The sequence below is a fragment of the Pseudochaenichthys georgianus genome, chromosome 7 (genome assembly GCF_902827115.2).
Source record: "Pseudochaenichthys georgianus chromosome 7, fPseGeo1.2, whole genome shotgun sequence".
Classification (NCBI taxonomy): Eukaryota; Metazoa; Chordata; class Actinopteri; order Perciformes; family Channichthyidae; genus Pseudochaenichthys; species Pseudochaenichthys georgianus.
Genome location: NC_047509.1, coordinates 22557646 through 22576441, shown reverse-complemented (window position 1 = coordinate 22576441; position 18796 = coordinate 22557646). Strand labels below are relative to the sequence as shown.

At 40.4% G+C, this 18796-nt stretch overlaps 2 protein-coding genes across 4 annotated transcripts; one reads left to right on the top strand and one right to left on the bottom strand.

Moving 5' to 3' along the window:
* The first annotated feature begins 253 nt into the window (after positions 1 to 253).
* On the top strand, positions 254 to 6882 carry LOC117449016 (carbonic anhydrase 6-like). Its single transcript, XM_034086335.2, is given in 12 exon segments — positions 254 to 269; positions 850 to 1007; positions 1525 to 1704; positions 2134 to 2282; positions 3140 to 3235; positions 4859 to 4925; positions 5000 to 5053; positions 5056 to 5156; positions 5251 to 5377; positions 5503 to 5586; positions 5671 to 5706; positions 6059 to 6882. Coding segments are annotated over 11 exon segments (1620 nt in total). The 5' UTR covers positions 254 to 269; positions 850 to 913; the 3' UTR covers positions 6691 to 6882.
* Positions 6883 to 6973: 91 nt separating this feature from the next.
* Positions 6974 to 18421, bottom strand: LOC117449017 (solute carrier family 2, facilitated glucose transporter member 5-like). Of its 3 annotated transcripts, none has more exons than XM_034086337.2 (13): positions 18332 to 18421; positions 17008 to 17076; positions 16610 to 16729; positions 16403 to 16501; positions 15897 to 16057; positions 15689 to 15813; positions 14987 to 15139; positions 14096 to 14409; positions 13064 to 13174; positions 12882 to 12983; positions 11331 to 11406; positions 10996 to 11123; positions 6974 to 7814 (listed from the first exon to the last, which is right to left on the bottom strand). In XM_034086337.2, the coding sequence occupies exons 3-13, from the start codon at positions 16652 to 16654 to the stop codon at positions 7590 to 7592; spliced, it is 1539 nt and encodes a 512-aa protein (XP_033942228.1). In that variant the 5' UTR covers positions 16655 to 16729; positions 17008 to 17076; positions 18332 to 18421; the 3' UTR covers positions 6974 to 7589. The 3 variants fall into 3 exon arrangements, with proteins under 3 accessions (XP_033942228.1, XP_033942227.1, XP_033942229.1); XM_034086336.2 differs by having other exon boundaries at positions 17008 to 17365; positions 18332 to 18393; XM_034086338.2 differs by lacking the exon at positions 17008 to 17076 and having other exon boundaries at positions 18332 to 18408.
* Positions 18422 to 18796: the final 375 nt, after the last annotated feature.

Here is an 18796-nt window from a genome sequence, read left to right as displayed (position 1 = left end):
TAGCTGCGTGTTGTGTGTGTGTGTGTGTGGTGTGTGTGTGTGTGTGTGTGTGTGTGTGTGTGTGTGTGTGTGTGTGTGTGTGTGTGTGTGTGTGTGTGTGTGTGTGTGTGTGTGTGTGTGTGTGTGGTGTGTGTGTGTGTGTGGTGGACAGACAGGTCTCAGTTGGTTTGGTGTCCTATGCTTACTTTTAAAAAGGTCCCATGTCATGGCCATTTCTACTGATCATAATTCCCATTGTTGTTTTCCTGTCTCCCTCCATGTGGATCACGGTTAGTTATTGTGTTGTTGTTTCCTTGTGGTTCCTTTTCGATTCATGCTTGTTCATCAGCTTTTAAATAAAGCTCACTTTTGTTTCTAGACCTTTTTCCGAATCCTGACAGGGATACATTTCAACATTATTCAATTTAAAATGTCAGATGAGTCAGAGTTTTCCTTGTCTACACTAATACAATAGCCTGTATACTTATTCCAAAGTCAAACACGACACTAGCTTTTGTTTCCAACGTCAAAACAAATGATGTATTTGTGTTATTGGGTGAGTAATGCTGATATAAGAGTATAGACGATCTATCTAAGGATAGAGGGTGTCGTTTTTCTCATACTGATATTCTGAAGAATCTGTGCTGTTGTATAAAGTGTCTCTACTGTAGGCTATTTTTATTTTATGTACAGCACTTTGGCTCGACCAAAAATCGTTATAAATGTGCTATATAAATAAAACTTGATTTGAGACAGAGAGCAGACAGAGAAGTGTTTTAGATAAGACATACCTTCCTTCTCACTTTGGGCCTGATGGGCAGAGCCCTGGGCGGTTTCAGCAGAGGTTTCATAACCTCCCTCTACTTGCAGTTTAAATCCGAAGGGAAAACCTCTGAGGTGTCACTGTCCTGTGTGAAGGAGCAAAGACGCAGCGATGGAGTTCCTCTCCGTGTTTGTCTCCGCGGTTGTAATCTGTGTCATCAGTGCTGCTGGGATCGCTCATGATGGAATACACTGGACATACACAGGTATTTGTATTGGTAGACATTTCAAATCCTTTATCATGATGTTGTATTTATCAAATCAACTTTTACTCATTTAAACACCACATGTAACGTAAGTGCATGTGAGAGTTTTGATGCGTAAAACGTATCCAATTTGTTTAGTATAGAAGTTGGTTAAACATTATATTATGCTATTTTTTATTATTTAACACTCACGCGAGGCACTTGTCAGTTTGTTTAGAATCGCGCACTGCATTGGCTAAATGCTTTGGATACGCACTGAGTCAATATTTGGCGTCAACTTTACAGCGCGGGAGTACGAAATAACTTGGAGAGTGAATACTTTTGGGATAGGCACATGAACTGCCACTGTGCCACAGTATCCAGTCGAACAAATCGTCGTGTGCTTGTCAATACCACCAACATGTGAACGGGATTAATATTGACAGAGTTAATATAGTGCAAAAGTTCGAAAACTCCCTGATGTAATAGTGTATTTTAAAATATGGTGACGGTTTCTTCTTGATTTTATTTGCCACAGAGGGAGCTTTGGACCAGATGCACTGGCCAACCAAGTACCCATCCTGTGGTGGGAAGAAGCAGTCCCCCATAGACATCCAGAGGCGCAGTGTGAGGCACAACCCAGACATGTTGCAGCTGGAGCTGAACGGATATGATGCTCAGAGTGGGAATTTCCTCATGTCCAACAACGGGCACTCTGGTAAGAAAGTCCAGCATGAAGTCCAGCATTAACATTACTAACTCACTTTTAAAGGACTAAACCGCTGTTTTCATTCTGTTGTTACTAAACTATGAGCCAATATGAGACTGCAGATCATTTCAATGTCAAGAATTTCAAACGTTTACTTTCCAGTGAGTAATTAATTTAGTTAATTTTTTATGGTGTAAAACCCATTTAGCACATACTTAACACTTTACATCAAATATAGAAGTTTGGGGTACATTATTTCAGTCCTTATGCTCATTGTAGTGGATTACACAATTTAAACAAGTCTTCAGAAATTAATAGAATCCAACTGATGGAAGATCTGAAATACTAGCAGGGATCAACAGTTGTTGTATGCTTGCTCTGGTGTGCTTTGTTTAGTAAAACAGTTCCGTGATCTCAAAATCTGTATGTTTCCATCAGTTCAAATTGACCTGCCTCCAACCATGATGATCACCAAGGGCCTTCCAGGAAAGTACACGGCTGTCCAGATGCACCTGCACTGGGGCGGCTGGGACCTGGAGGCCAGCGGAGCGGAGCACACTATAGACGGCATCCGTTACATGGCGGAGGTAAGCTTTATGAAAAAAAGAGTTCTGCTTGATAAACAAAGGCAGATACTGACCTTTTAAATTCTTTAACACACAATGCATGCATCCTCCTCACAAAACCGGCAATTAATCAAAAAGTAGTTTCGAATTACAGGCCTACTATGTATACTTAACTGTTTATGTAAACATAAAACCTTCAACTATGCATGGAAACTGTATTTACACAGGAGATTATTACACTGCTAGGAAAATATCACTCGACACCAGGTTGAGAATCAATAATCAGGGGAGCAGAGTTAAATCACATACAAAGGATATGGTTTAACTCACACACATGGGGTATGTTGCTCAACGGAGCAGGAAAAAACATCAGGCTTATATAGTCCAAAATACAGGAGATAACAACAAAGTCGTAAATCGAGGTGGCGCTAATATCAGCTGCGGGTGTCGGAAAAGCGTCGGGTCATCTGCGATGGGTCATCTGTGACATCTGGACTTCCTTCACGCCTCATAGAAATGAGATATGTAGGAGACAACAAGTATGTGTCTGTCTCCTCATAAAGATCAACAACCTGAAATGCCCTGCCGCCTCCTATCATAAAGAGGCAGCTGCAAGGTCGTACACAGTTCACAATCACACATGATATCAATGCATTAAAACAAACCCAAAGAGGAGACAACAGTATTTTCTCCAACAGCCTAAAACAAATGTTTTACAAGTATGTAATGCCAATGTTGCGTCAACAATATTATTATTTGAACTTCCATTATATGTCAGCCTTGTAGTAACCTTCCAGTAGAAATGTTTCCAGTTGCAAAGCAGGTCATCGGGCATGTTTTGGCACCTAACCTGTTTTACACTTTACCTTGTCTTTCAGCTCCATGTTGTCCATTATAATTCTGACAAGTACAAGAGCTTTACTGAAGCCAGAGATAAGCCAGACGGGCTGGCAGTACTCGCCTTTTTCTATGATGTAAGTAACTCACAAACATTTTTGTTCCCTTTCCTTTATGCTATGCTTTATCTTTTGTCAAAGGTCTACGGATGCCTGCAGTATTTCGGATTTAAAAAAGCTCTCATAGTTTTAATTTTTAAAAATGTTTAATGACAAACAACAAATGCCTCTTGATGTTTATGACACTTTGTTTCAGTCATCCTGCTGGGTTAAAGGCTCTATTGAGTGTTCATTTACAAGCCGACATATTGAAAGTTTTATTTATATACGTCGGCATGAGCTTGTTTCCAGAGGAATGCTCTGGATCGCAGACAGCCAGTGACTCTCAGCGAGAGGTCATCGCTGCAGCAACACCAGGGCTGGCATCTATCATGATGGCAGCTCAGAGTGGCTGAGAGTTAGTGCTATTTGGACAAACTCATTTAGAAAACAATGATTCACTGACATGGGGGTTAAAAGAAGGACAACGCTTAATTATACTCACTCAAAATAAGTCAGATTGGGCAACCAAAACAGCAGTCAGATGATCAGATTGGATGTTTTCTGAAGGGAGAAAATAATTATGTGAACGCTAAAACTATCAACTTCAAAATATTCATTGTAGCCTTTATTTAACCAGGTGAAAATCCCATTGAGATCAACGATCTCTTTCAAGGGAGATCTGCAGCACATTGGTTACACATAAAAACAAAAAGGACATCAATACAACATAATTACAGGGGTATACATTAGCAACCTATTCACAATGAGAGATATCTAATAACATTTCATCTATCCGAGCTTTAAAATGATGCAAGGGAGCCAAAATGCTCAGTTTAAAAAACACACATAAAAGCTTTAGTACCTAAAACAGTCCTAGCACTTGGCACATGTAATAAAAACATATCCTGGGATCTCAGGCAATCGCTACTTGCCGCTCTCTGTGAGATCATAGAGCAGATATAAGTTGGTAGTTTATATATACTTATAGTTTATATATAAACTTATATATAAACTGTTGATATATATGGAGAATAAAAGTGGACCTAAAAGAGTTCAACCACTCAGAAGTGAGCCAATCAAAGATAACACATTGGGACCTTTCAGAGAGGTAGTTCACAAACCACCCCACTGCATGGATATGCCAATACTGAGTAGCCTCTGCTTTAAGATGCGATGATCGACGGTATCAAACGCTTTGGAAAGGTCAATAAATAGGGCTGCACAACTCTGCTTATCTAAAATACTTGTAATGTCATTCACCACTTTCATAGTCGCAGTGATGGTGCTATGTTGCTTTCTGAAGCCTGACTGATGTTTATACATCATTCTTACATAAAAACTCCTTTACTTGTTTACTCACTAGGCGTTCGAGCACCTTCGCCAGAATTGATAATTTAGCCTATAGTTATTTAAAATAGTTGCTTCCCCTCCTTTTAGCAAAGGCAAGACATAAGCTGACTTCCATACTTTTGGAATTGCAGTTTTTTGGAATTCATTACTGTTTACAGACCCACATCCTGGTTCAACTTTGACTTTTTGTATCCTAATGTAACTTAAGCCTTTTGTTTAACAGAATAACCAAGCCTCCTTTCATTCTTTACACACTCACCATATTGTTTTGAGTGAACATCTAAGTTTGAGCTTTGATTTTACCTTCAGGACGGACATTTTGAGAACACGTACTACAGTGATTTCATCTCCAATCTGGAAAATATCAAATATACAGGTGAGTGACTGCACACTTAATTGAATCGACCTTAAGTGTTTGCATCTAATGGGATTGTAATGTGCTGCTGACAGGTCAGACCATGAACATATCAGGCATCGATGTGCGCTCCATGCTGCCCGAGAACCTCACCATTTCTTTAGATACGAGGGCTCCCTCACCACGCCACCCTGCTACGAGAGCATCCTCTGGACTGTGTTTGATACTCCCATCACTCTGTCACATAACCAGGTACGGCGGATAGAAAGGGCTTCATTACTACATTTGAACAAAATGCAATGCTCTGTGTTGTGATGTTTAAGCTTAATGTTCTTTGTGTATTCAGATCAGAAAACTGGAGCACACCCTGATGGACATCCACAACCAGACCCTGTGGAATGACTACCGCATGGCCCAGCCTCTCAACAGCCGAGTGGTGGAGTCTTCTTTCCTGCCACGCCTCGGGAAAGGAAGTATGTCGTTTATGACGGCAAAGTGATAAATCAAAAGAGCAATATCATTTATGTCTCAGAAAAAGCGTGGGACGACTAAGGCCTGAGTCTAATCTTTATCTTCCTTATTCTCTTTGTTTCTTCAGCATTTTGTCGGCAAGACGAGATTGAATCCAGACTTCTGAAGATCGAGGGTCTGATCACGTCCCTTGGAAAGCATATTTATACAAGTGAGTCACAAAGACTGATAGAGATGGCTGGATGTGAAATAAAAGTGCCCATATTTACTTTATTTCTTACTCATTCCTTTTAAGGTAGACATCACAATCCTTCTAGGCCTACTAGATTAGGTGAGTCCTTGTTTTCACTCCGATTGAATTTGAGATCTAAATGTGTTTAACTGTGGATGGTTTAAGGGGGCACTTTATCATTGCTTGTGCACATTTGGGTATCTGGAGTGACTACCATACTCTGCGAAATAGGGCAACAAAGTCAGTGTTTTGTGGACTGACTTGGTCAGATTTGGGTCTCCCAAATTCAAGTGCAGGTTTTTAAAAGACACCACCCCCTACCTCTCCATCCGCAACCTTTGCAAAGTACGAGTGTATAAGGAGCATAATATATCCTCTTTAAAAGGTAGATGTTTATTTCCCATTTTTCTCAACTGCCAGTCTGATTGTAGTTGTTTCTGTTTTTCCTCAGAAACTCGAGCTCTGTTTCCTCTGGTGTTACACTTTCAGGAGAAAAACTCTGGCAGTTATGCTTTGGCTCGCCTCGGCCATCCCATGGAGCTCGACTCATTCACAGTCTGCATGCACGTGCGGCCTCAGCTCGAGGGAGTCCACACCGTCATCTCCTACTCCAGCAACCGCAACGACAACGAGCTGACCATCTCCATCGTTGAGGACAGGGATTCGAGAGAAGTAGGCCTCTGGATTGGCAACGAGTTTGTCAACCTGCCACACAACTTCAAGTCACACAAATGGGCCAACTACTGCATCACCTGGTCCTCCCTCACCGGGGGAGCAGAGCTGTGGATCAATGGCATGGTGGGGGAGCAGCGGTACCTAAAGAACGGTTACACCATCAGCCCTGACGGTGTGTTCATCGTGGGCAAAAACCAGGACGGATTACTGGGCATCTCCAATGCAGACGCCTTTGTGGGTAAGATGACAGACATCAACGTGTGGGACTATGTGCTAACCACGGCAGATATCCGAGACCAGCTGTCATGTGAGACAAACAGCACCGTGATGGGAAATGTGTTCAGCTGGGGAACCACCGAGCTCAGTCTGTTTGGAGGTGTGCAGCTGGACAGTCAGTACAGATGCTGAAGAGCTTCTCTTCAAAGTTCTGCAATAAACCAAAATATAAGTGCTGATGTAGGGGAATAAAGTGTCTATATGTACTGAAGGTTCAAATGTCTTTCAGGGAACTGCAAGTCAATATTTAATGCAAACTGCATCTTATAACTTTGGCCATGCATTGTATTCATGTTTGCATCTTCAATAAAGGCTTGAAAGTGACTCGCTGGTTTGTTTAATGACTCAAGTTCACATTCACACCTTTAAAAGGCTGCATGTTATCAAGTTCTACTATATTTTTAGCAATTGAATTACACAAGGATCTTAGTATAACTTGTAGCATTGATGAATTACATATACAAAGAAAAACAGGTGTATTTTAATGCATGATTCATTCCAAAAACCTTGAAAAAACTTCAAATCAATCACACCTAAGGTAAGAATAAAAAATCATATAGGATAATAGATGGAAGGCACTCACGTTATGTGAGTACACCCTATGTATTCAATATAGCCTGTCTTTATATTTAGAATAAGCTTAACATCAATATAATTTAGTTGTAATAATAGGTATAACTCCACTGTAAAACATCCTATTGTTAAAAATACGATTGCTCAACATAAAGGACACTTTATTTTATTCAGGTGTTTTCTGCATGGCCACCAGGAATGCATAATAGTGGCTATAAAACAGAGGGTGGCGGTCATAAATAAACCTTTTTGCCTCTTAATTATCTTGTTTGTCCTTAAGATCTGAATGTTCTGTAAAAAAAAATGTTTAAGCCACAACAGCCATGGAAAAACTATAAACAGAGATTATGTGAAGATCCCTTGTGAAATAGAAAAGACGTTAAATTAAGACTTATCCATTCCTTTTGAATCCTCCCCAGGGTGTAGACTTCCTCTCCCCTGAATGGTCTCATGTATCTTCAGAATGTCGTGACCCTTTCTGCATCCTCCAGACTTTCTTTACCCTCTGTCAGAGGCAGATCTCCATCGCCTAGTTTGATCTCCACTTTGTTCCTCTTGGCAAACATTTGGCAGTTCTCCAGGAAGGTCTTGTTCTTTGTCTCTGGGACCACAAGCCAGATGTAGATCAGCGTGACCAGGCAGATGAAGGCAAAAATTATAAAGCTGTATGAGCCCAGACCTCTCTGGAGGAAGAGAAAGAGAGAGGAAATATGATCAGTGTGTCCACACGATGAAACGTTGTGAATATGTTAGACACAAACAGTTGGTTGGACATAAACAGCATCCAAGGTGCGGTAAAGTGCGCCTTGCACGCTCATTTGGTTGGACTGCACTTTCTCTGGTTCCTGTTTCTCGAACAAATCCTCCACTGTTTGCATTGTGGTTTGCAGATGAAGTCTTGTGGTGAAACATGAGACATTCATAATGGTGGTGTTTATCTCTTAAGATTACACAACTCAATGACACAGGAAAACACACAATGACAATTGAAAGTTCCCCTGAAATAAGAGTGACTAATGCTACTTCTGATAGCAGAGCATCACACTTAGTAATAGTTACATATTTGACTATGATTCGCTTGTGGAACTTGTTCAGTCAAAATACTTGTATATCTCTGTGCTTGCACTGCTATTAAAGGAGACCGCAGAAACATTTCTTCTTTAACAGATAGATGTGAAAAAAGCTTTTAGCGTCAAACTCCGCACATAAATCATTATGCACAGTGAAGCTCAAACATTCAAGTGAAGTTACAATAACCAAAACATATTGTTGAGTGGAGTGGGACTGGAACTAGTAAAACATCAATCTTTTGTAATGTGTTTACAGAGGAGACATTTCTGATCATATGGATTCTTAAAATACTGTTGCTTTTTCAGATACATTTAAAATTGAGTAGGGCCTACTCATTTCCAGATTGTACAAACCAAACCCTTCTGTTCTCTACAAAAACGTTTTTATTTTTCCACTGGATCCTCTTAATACTCAGACATTACATTATGCCAGTAAAACTCTTGTATCTGTCTCCTTTAAACATTAAGCTACAGCCAATAGGACATTTAGCTTAGCTTAGCATAGCATAGCATAAAGAAAGGGAAAATAGCTAGTCTGGTAACAAAGGCAATACAATTGGCCTTCCTGCATCATGATGAATGTAAGCAGTTAACATGTTTTATTATATCTTGTTTGTTTAATATGTACAACAAATAGATTACAATGTTTAAATGACAATTAGCGATTATGGACAATACTATTTTGGTCCAGGATCAGTGTACCTACTGGCACCCTCATGGTAAATACAAGACTGTTTCAACAATGTTTCATGTTTTTAGTTTTAACCTTTATTTATTCAGGTATCTGCCCACTGGCCACTGAGGCAGCTTCACTGGATTTAAGGGTCAGTGCAGTCCAGTAACAGTGGATTGATCTTCGTTTGTATTCCCCAAAATGTTGAACTGTTGTATATATTTTTTAATGGTGTATTGTTTCAGATGTTTGTTTCATGTTTGGACTGGTTGTGTCAATTCTATTATAACAATGATATTGTTTTCATATTGTGAGTTTGGTGCTTGAAACGTAGCATTTCATCCACTCAATGCTACAGTGTTTCTTTTGTTGGGAGGTATTAAAAGTGTGTCTGCCAATCCAGACAGCCCTTCATTCCAATATTCAGTAAAGTAGTGTATCAATGATCATATCACTGTCAGGAAGTGACCTGGAATGCCTTTTTGTTTACACCTATAACCAGGGTTGCCAACTTTGGGTACCTGGCTGGAGTGAGATTTTGGTATCATGGGTTTGATTACACATATGCGCACGAAATGACTGCTATCGTGTCAGTAGCGGGACCTTAGCATATATATATATATATATATACAAATACACAATATTGGACACAGACTATAAAGGGCACACAGTTTCATTCACTAATGAAAGTCAAACACATGTTTGTTTCCACTGTTTTATTGTGTGCCTGTCGCGATAAGCAATTAGTTGACTTATCGTACGATAAATAAAAATGAACTCGATAAATTGCCATTTACATGAGGATGTGACTAGCAGTTTGAAAGGATGTACTTGAATTATTATTATACATTATCATTATGTCAGTTGTCTAAAATGGTCATACAACGGTGCCGACAATATTATCGTTTATTGCAATAATTTCCGGGAAAATGTATCCAACAAAATTAATTATCGTGAGATGCCTTTACATGAAACACACACACAAACAAATCTACAGACTTACTCTAAACTCCCAAATATATTAATTAACACACTCTCACTCTCATACTCTTTGACTCTATTTTGGCCTAGTAGAACAATAAGCAGCAAACTTTTACTTTTTTATCATTTCTACTGGATCTTAGATCTGCGCATGCGCAATACGGGTCGGCAGTGGCGGCCACGGAGTATTTTTGTTGGATAATCTATGGTAGGGCCGGCTAACCCATACAGTGGTGGGGCTCAAATCAGTATTTGCAATGTAATTACATACACGCTCCCCTTGACAGTGAAACGCCACGCGTGAGGTTTAGATTATTTCCCTGTCTCAATCCAAATTGAACTGTATGAAATAAAAAGGCACATTTGTCTTGTAGTAAATAAAAAGGGCGACCTGGAGCCAATCCTGCAATTTCCCCACAAGTGAAAGAGTTGACATGCTGAAAACCCAACCCCTGCAGGGGGGTCTGGGTGGATTCTCCCCCAGGAGATTTTTTGAAATACTAACATAAAATACACATTCTGGTACTCTCTTGAGAAGAAAAATAAATACATCTATTACTCCACGACATATTTAAAAAAATGAATGCCATTTTAGTTTTTTGTTACTTTGTTCTGAAAGCTGAACCTGCTGCTCCTCACAGAGAGAAGAGGCTGTGTGAATTACTTTACATTGGGGATAAGGGTGGAAAGCCCCCATTGTTCTGTGTGTCAAAATGAAAGACAGCCCACCTATCAATCATCAAACCGTGGGGTCTTATTTCATTACGTGTTGATTTCTATCAACACGTAATGTTGCATCGATGTATATGTACTACGGCAAAAGTATTCTCCGTCGGGACTTCCTGCAACAACACAACGCCGTTATCTTTATTCTGATTGGTCAGAAGACATTATCAAATAGTTTATGAGAAGACGTTCACTACGTGACAAAAGTTTTCAAAACCGCTTCTAGTCTTCGGTATTCTTGTTTTGGCGTGAGAATAGTTTGGGCAGCGTGAGAGCATGAGATTGAGAGTGAAAGCGTGTGTCACACGCCAGATGCGTGAGAGTTGGCAACCCTGCTATAACATATGTAACTAATTACATTTCAAAACAACAAACTTCCTTCCCCCCCAACGCAGGACACATTGTGTAACTGACCTCAAGGAAGGGGAACACGAGGCCAACAGTGAAGTTGGAGAGCCAGTGGACGGAGCCTGCGACCATGAAGGCAGCGGGCCGGGCCGACTGCCGGAACATCTCGGTGGTCACCACAGTAGGAATGGGACCTGGAGGGAACAGATGTGGTTAACCACAACACAAACACTCGAGACACGTCATCACTCTTCAGGGTCACAGCGTGGGGAGATCATGTCTGAGTGCCGATTTGCAACCTGTATCATTACATGTCTGAGCACATCCAAACAACACTTCAGCTAATGGACAACTGTTATAATCAGGGGGTGTGTAAATAACCATCGCCAGGTCAGACTCACTGGGTCCTATGGCGTGTCCTATAACGTAGATGATGACACAAGCGATGCTGCCGTAAGACATCCACGTCACGCTCTCCTGTCAACACAAAGCAGCAGCTGCAGTTATCATTAACAGGAAATCATGATGCTTTTAAACAGGAACATATGTGTAACAAAATCCTGCTAATGGCTGCATTGTGTGGGAAGATTTAAACAGACAGCTGAAAGTGAGGCCTGTCTGATTTTTAATCCAGGTGAGATCACACCGCTGGCTTTGTGGTTGTCTGATGGCCTGTGTTTCCTCATACTTCACTGGTGGGTGACTGTTGTTATGTCCTTAAAGTTCTCATGACCCCAGCAAATAAACATGTCAAGTCAGCACATTTATCTTCCAGACCAACATCCAAAAGGTAATATATTAAAATGATACACCAGTGATACACTGGTCTCTTCACCACCAGCTGGGAAGAGACCAAGGGGTAGACCTAGGACCAGGTGGAGGGTTTATATCTCTTCGCTGGCCTGGGAGCGCCTTGGGATCCCCCAGTCAGAGCTGGTTGATGTCGCCAGGGAAAGAAAGTTTGGGGCTCTCTGCTGGAACTGCTACCCCCGCGACCCGACCACGGATAAGCGGGAGAAGATGGATGGATGGATGGATACACCAGAGCAGTGATCATCGTAGCACAGTGACGCACATCCTGCTGTGTTGGCTTTGAATTCCGGCCCTCTGGACCACGAGGCTAAACTGCTGATTTTCTTTTTTTTAAGTTATTCAAAATGCACTTTAAAATATAGATCGATACATTTGAACAAAATTAATTACTCGAGCCTATTGCACCACCACGGAGTTTAAAACATAGATGGTGGACTTAAATCCAATAAAAAGAGGCGTGTCTTATTTGTCCACTATATCTGGTATGGATTTTGAGTCACTGTGCCACATGATATGGAAGCTTTTGAAAAACAAATCATTTGTTTGTCTCAAAAAGAAGGTGCATTAAAATCCAATAAAAGAGATGTGTCCTACCCGTCTAGTGTAGTCATGCATTGATCTAGAGTCAATTGGTCACATGATATGGAAGCTATTGAAGAGAGAAATGAGATGGTTCAATAAATAAACCACTACAGTTGCTCTTTACCTCAGTTTGCCCATGAATAAGTAAACAGACCACTACTGACTTACATTAAGTGACTTATTTGTATTCTCCGTCTATATTTTGTTTGTGTTTTTTATTTTAACAATCATCGTTTTTTTTCTTTCTTCTTTTAACTGTGGACTTTCCAATGCAGGACAAGGCTATTTAGCGGACGGGGGTTGCTCTGTAAATATAGCGGCGTGTGCTCAAGTCTTCAACGTGCCCTCTTCTGTCAGATTTTTAAAAACAGTTTTAATCTTTTTCAAGAATCCCAAATTAACCTCTTCTAAAAATCTCCTATGATTCAAGGTCCTCTATAGAGAAACTCTGCTGATTATATATGTGTATGGTGAACCACTAGAGGACAGCAGAGTTACATGTTGAGACACTGAAGCTTTCTGATGGTTCACTTTAAACTGTACATCCATGATGGTACCTGGAAGTTGAGAGCGACAGTGAGCAGCACACAGGCCCCACAGCAGATCCCAAAGCCACAGAGGAGGAGCACCCGTCGCCCCACGGCCTCCACGATGAAGACCTGGTGAGACAAATTCCCTGTTCATAACTATAATCATCTACTCTGATAAGATCAAACAACAGATATCACAGGGTACCTACAGCAGCGATGGTCATGAAGACATTCACTGCACCTGTTCCCACGGTGACGTACTGGATGACGTCCTGCTTCACACCTGCACTGGCATATATGCTGTCTGCATAGTAGTAGATCTGAGGAGGGAGGGAGAAATGCATGTATCCTTTATATAATGTCATTTAAATAATGCATTATAAACATACTCATAGCATAAGTATAGTTATAAACACTCATAAATGTCCAAAATGTTTATAAAATAATCATTATAAACAAGTCAAGTATTTTATAATGACTTATACGATCCAGTATCATAATTGCTCATATTTTTTGTAATTATCACAGCTTACAATAGGTCCCATTGTAATGATTTAAACACATTTTAATTACTGTTATATTACATTTTAATAGGATTATCCATTATAAGTCGTCATGGGATCCTTTAGGTGAAGTAATGAAATTCCTGAGTTACAGGCGGATTTAGTACATAACAAGTTGGTCATAAGTCACTGTAAGTGGCGATTGTTTGCTTTAAGTAGGCTTTAAGTGAAAGAAATATCATTAGATGCTGAGATTTAAATCACTTAAGTGTTTACAGCATTGGTTTAAAGTTAGGGAAACGTTACATTAGGGAAATGTACATGTCCATCATTCAGAATTCACATTTTACTGTCTGTCATAACCTGTTGAATCAAATTGACATTTAACCGTAATAATATTGCATTATATTATGAAACTGATAATAACTATGATCCTTACAGTGGATGAGCGAATATTAGGATCCATGATCTATAAGCATAGAGGGCCTATCTGTAATGATTCACTTTCATTATAATCTATAATGCATCATAAGTATGTTGATGCATATACTCAAAGCTACCAAATGCATTATAGGTAAATAATTAGGCAAGAGTTGGATAACAAAGTTTAAAACATAAGAAGGAGGATGCAACATTACTGTAATTGAAAACAGAAGAAAGTGTTGTGTAAGCGATTCATTATATCTGATCAGAGTAAGTGTGTGCATCAGTGAGTCAGGAACCAGGGCCATTGCTCACCGCGTTAACCCCCGACAGCTGCTGGCCCATGTTCATGACGACGATGGAGATGAGCTGCCAGCGGAGCGAGCGCTGGGATAGCAGGCTGAGCACGGACAGGCGGCCCTCGGCCTTCTCTGATTGGTCCTCCAGACGCATCTCTGACAGCTCTGCATCCACGTCCTCTCTGCCGCGCAGACGCTGCAGAGCTCTCAGAGCCGTCTTCTCGTCTCCTCTCTGGATCAGCATGTACCTGGGGCTCTCTGGGAAGAAGGGCAGCAGCAGGAGCTCTACCAGGGCGGGGATACTGGTCAAACCCAGCATGAGGGTCCATCCTGGATACATAGGGAACAGAGAAAATTCTATTTATTCACAAACAGTTCAAAATACAAGTACAATCAAAATGCACCTTGATAAGCAATCCGAAGCTTGGCAATTGTGGCCCAGCCATTGAACAGAACGTTTTTACAATATATCTGAACAACACATTTAGTAATGAAGAGAGTTCATGCATTATACAGACACATTTACAAGCTAAAAAAGACCTTAGACGAGTTAAATACCCTAAAAACTAACCTAATCTAACCCTAAATACAACATGTTGCCAACACATAACATTTTAGCAGTTCAAACATTGGTCTAACATAGTTAGGATACAACAAACCCAGACGCATGACAAGGGAAAACAAAATTAAATGCATTTCAGAGTCGAGTAACTTGTTTACTCCAAAGCCATTATGCGTGTTTAAGAGATATTTTCATGACAGACTCTGCCTTAAGCAGTACTTCTAAGACAGAACCAGATAAAGACCAACACATATTTTACCAATAAACAGATACATTCAAATCTCTCCGGAGTCTCCAACAACCAGCTGTTAAGGATGTGCTTCAACATATAAGCGGAGAATTGACCTGTGCTGTTGCCCAGTATGTTTCTGATGCCAAGCACTTGTGCGCTGAGGATGCCGATAGTGATGAAGAGCTGAGGTATGATGCCAAGGGCTCCTCTCAGGTTTTTGGGAGCGAGTTCTCCGATATACATGGGCACCACGTTGGATGAGAGGCCTGCAGACAGGGAAAGAAAACGTGCAGGGAAAATTCACCTCCAAAATGATCATTTTCAGTGCTCATCCTTTTGTTTTTCTTGCATGCCTCCAGGGTGAACAAAGAAATGAATGGAGGCAGTGTTTCACAACAGCAAAGCAATATTAAATAATCCATTTACAAATGTAGTCTCAGGCGTCTATGCTTTATATGCAAAAGTGTTACAATTGTAAGTTTGCAACATGCATGTGTCGTGGAAGCAGTGAGCATGCAACTGGATGAATAAGACTTGGATTATACTGCACAGGTTGGGGATAGCTTGGAAACAGATGTTTTGATTGAAAGATTGTGCTGCTGTCAAATGTGGCCTGCATTTACTTTAAATCAGCAAGTATTGTCTCTGATTTAAAAAAATGTTTTACCATGTAGGCAACCAGTTTCCTTTGCAAATTCAAGGTAACACTTGGTGAGTAGTTCATATACAAATGATCATTTTGGAGGTAAAGTATTTCTTCAAGATAGGCTACATATAAATGACTTTTGGAAATTTGGATTATCAAAAAGTTTAACCTGCACAGATGCCCACTATGAACCTCGCCAGAATGATGATCTCATAGCTCTTGGCAATCTCGCTGACTCCCATCATCACAGCAGGGACGATGGAGAAGATGTTGTTGAAGAGAAGGGTGCCCTTCCTGTTCCAGGAAAAAAAAAGTCCTCTTAGTTAAACAAACACCCGTACAGATTTGGACATTGCATGATACATGTGACATATTACCTCCCTAGTTTGTTGACCAGAGGGGCCACCATCAGCGAGCCGAAGAAGCCCCCCAGCGGGTACATGGACACAGTGAGAGACCACAGCAGGGTCAGGAGGGTGCCCTCCATCGGTGCGCCGTAACGCTCCATGTAGGTGGCATTATAGAACTGCTGCATGAACTGAAGAGAGCAACACATCATCATATAAGATATCATATTTTTAAATCTCAGCAAAAAACTCATCTCTTTGAACTGGTTTTTTTTTTTTTTTTTTTAATACTAGTTGAGCATAACATTTGGATATTTGTATGTTTTTTTATGTCTCTAGTTACTGTGCTTTTTATCTTGTTTTTAATTATTGTTTTATTATTTTACTCCTATTGTCTATATGTGTTCCCTGTACAGCACTTTGGTCAATCGATGTGGTTTTAAATGTGCTATATAAATAAATAAACAAAGATCGAGATTGAGATATAAGAGACACTTTGTGCTAGAGTGAAGCTAGTGTGTTTCTGCATCTGTTACCGGTGAAGGAGAGTTGACCACAGCCACATTGTAACCATACTGGAACGATGAGCCAAATCCAGATATGAGTGTTGCCAACACCAGGACTGCAGTTAATCTCTGTCGGGGGGGACATCAGTGCAATATGTGAAGCCACTCTTTACGACACAAACATGATCCATCATGATTACTCCACATTTGTATACTGTCACAGAGCAGACAACTCACCCCTCTCCTCTCCACAGGCTTTCCCCATTCCTCAGTCTGCGCCATAGCTGAGATTGGACTCTCTCACAGCAATAATAAGAGCCCACTTTGTTATTACTGCTGCAGTGCATTCTGCCTGCCCTTTGGACAGGAGATCAGAGAGCGTGGCAGTGGTTTACAGCCAGGCTTTAGTTATCGTTTTCATGTTGCGGACAGTGCCCCTCAGGTTCATGAAGTGTTGTATGCAATACACTCAACATCTGAAATGCTGCCCTGGGCTGAATGTTAATATCTGGTGCTTTTATTGCAGTACACCTTCAACTGAATTAGTTCAATTTATGAGATCTAAAACTGTCATTTTGGAGTTATGTCATCATCAAATTGATAAAGCTTCATGAGCGTGTGTATTGCTTAGTCACCTGGATCACAGAAGAGGAGTTCTAACAGGATGAAGACCGGATGTTGAAATCACCAAGAGTTGGAGGAGGCTTTAAAGATAACACACTTTACTGATCTATGTATGATTTGAAGGAATTCTCAGTATTTACACTGATCACTGAAAACATTAATTATCTAGAAAAACACCACAGCTGTAAATCTATTTTGTTGTTTATTTTGTATTCAGTGTGTCAGGTGCTGTAATGGCTCTTATCTCTAAAACCGAGTCCGTTTGTCAATACGGCGGCCCTGAAGCGGTTTGCCCTGAAGGTTGTGCTTCAGGGATGCCTCACTACAAAAACAAGTGAATACACAACATGTGTATGTGTGTAGATAATGCTGGTGGGAAACAAGAATGATTAGAAATCAGAACTGTTTGCTCACGAAAGATGAAACGTTAAGAAAAGCGGGATAAGCAGTAATGATATAACAAAAACAAAGTCAAACATTTTTAGGAAAGACACATTTTTATTCGCTCACAGTTTATAAATTATATTTTCAACCATTAAAACTAAAAGGAAAACTGTCATATATTCAATTCAACATATGTCATTTTCACTTAGCCTATAGCATTTGTTGCAACATAATTGGACACTGTGTTTAACTACAGGTAAATCATTAGAAATATGGGTCTATTTTGGCTAAATGTCTCCAACATAACCTGATGGATTAGGCTCATGATCCAAAAACAATATCCAATTTGTTTATTACATTATCTTTATGCCCAGGGGGTTGAATGTAACTAAGAACTTGCGTATTTCCACGTTAAGCTTGTCAGACAGCGTTACTTTTTAGATGTAGTCTGTTTTACCAGCTTTCTGTCCAATGAAAACCACAGCAGTAAAATGCAGCAGTAACAGCTTGTTACCAGAAAAGTACTTTCATCAACATTTAAAATAACATGTATTGCAGCCAGTTATTCCACAACAGTTTTGGGCCAAATTAAAGTTGATTAGAGCGGTTGCAATATTTTTAGGTAACAGTTGGGGGAGCTAATACTGTGTTTGGTAGCATATCTACATGCAAAGGGAGAGGAGAAGAAAGACTTAAAGTCACAGTGCAGTCCTCTGTGTCCCTTTAATATCTCACTGCCTAATTATTCACACACTGAGAACATGGGAGCCAACCAGTAACCTCTCTTTTAATGAATCTAGTGTTTCTGACATCTTATATTACATGCGTGTCTCTCTTCTAATTTAAATAAGCAGCTCTGAACTGTTGCTCTGCTGTGTTGAGAATTGGCTCTATGAACCACTGACGCAGCAAAATGAACAGCCTGTGTTGTGAAAAAAGTACTTCCATTACCTTGACTGGTGAATGGTCCCCCCATGCAGCGTGGCACTCTTTAACTTAATGAATTAAGTGGGCTGAGAGCCAGCAGGAGAGAGCAGAAACCCCTTCCTTAAGTGTTTCCAAGAGCTCCAGTTACACCAGTGTCAGCCCAATCTCACAATGACACGATGGATTCATTCCTGCAGGAAATACAGTAAGTGTCGGTCGTCTGTCTGGCCTCTGCCGTCCTCAAGGACAAATATCTGTTTTTCATGTCATCAGCATAAACAGCACTGCACTTCTTCCATTTTCCCAGACATGGTATCAGTTCTGTTGGTCCTGAGAGGACGACCTCTGCTCGGTGTCACGTTTAGACCATGTGTAAAATTAGATGGAAGGAAAGCTCTTCTTTATCTCATACAAATATTGATGTTTTCATAATTTCTACTATAAACAGCCAAAGGTCTCCATGCTTTTGGAATGATGTATGAGAACTAA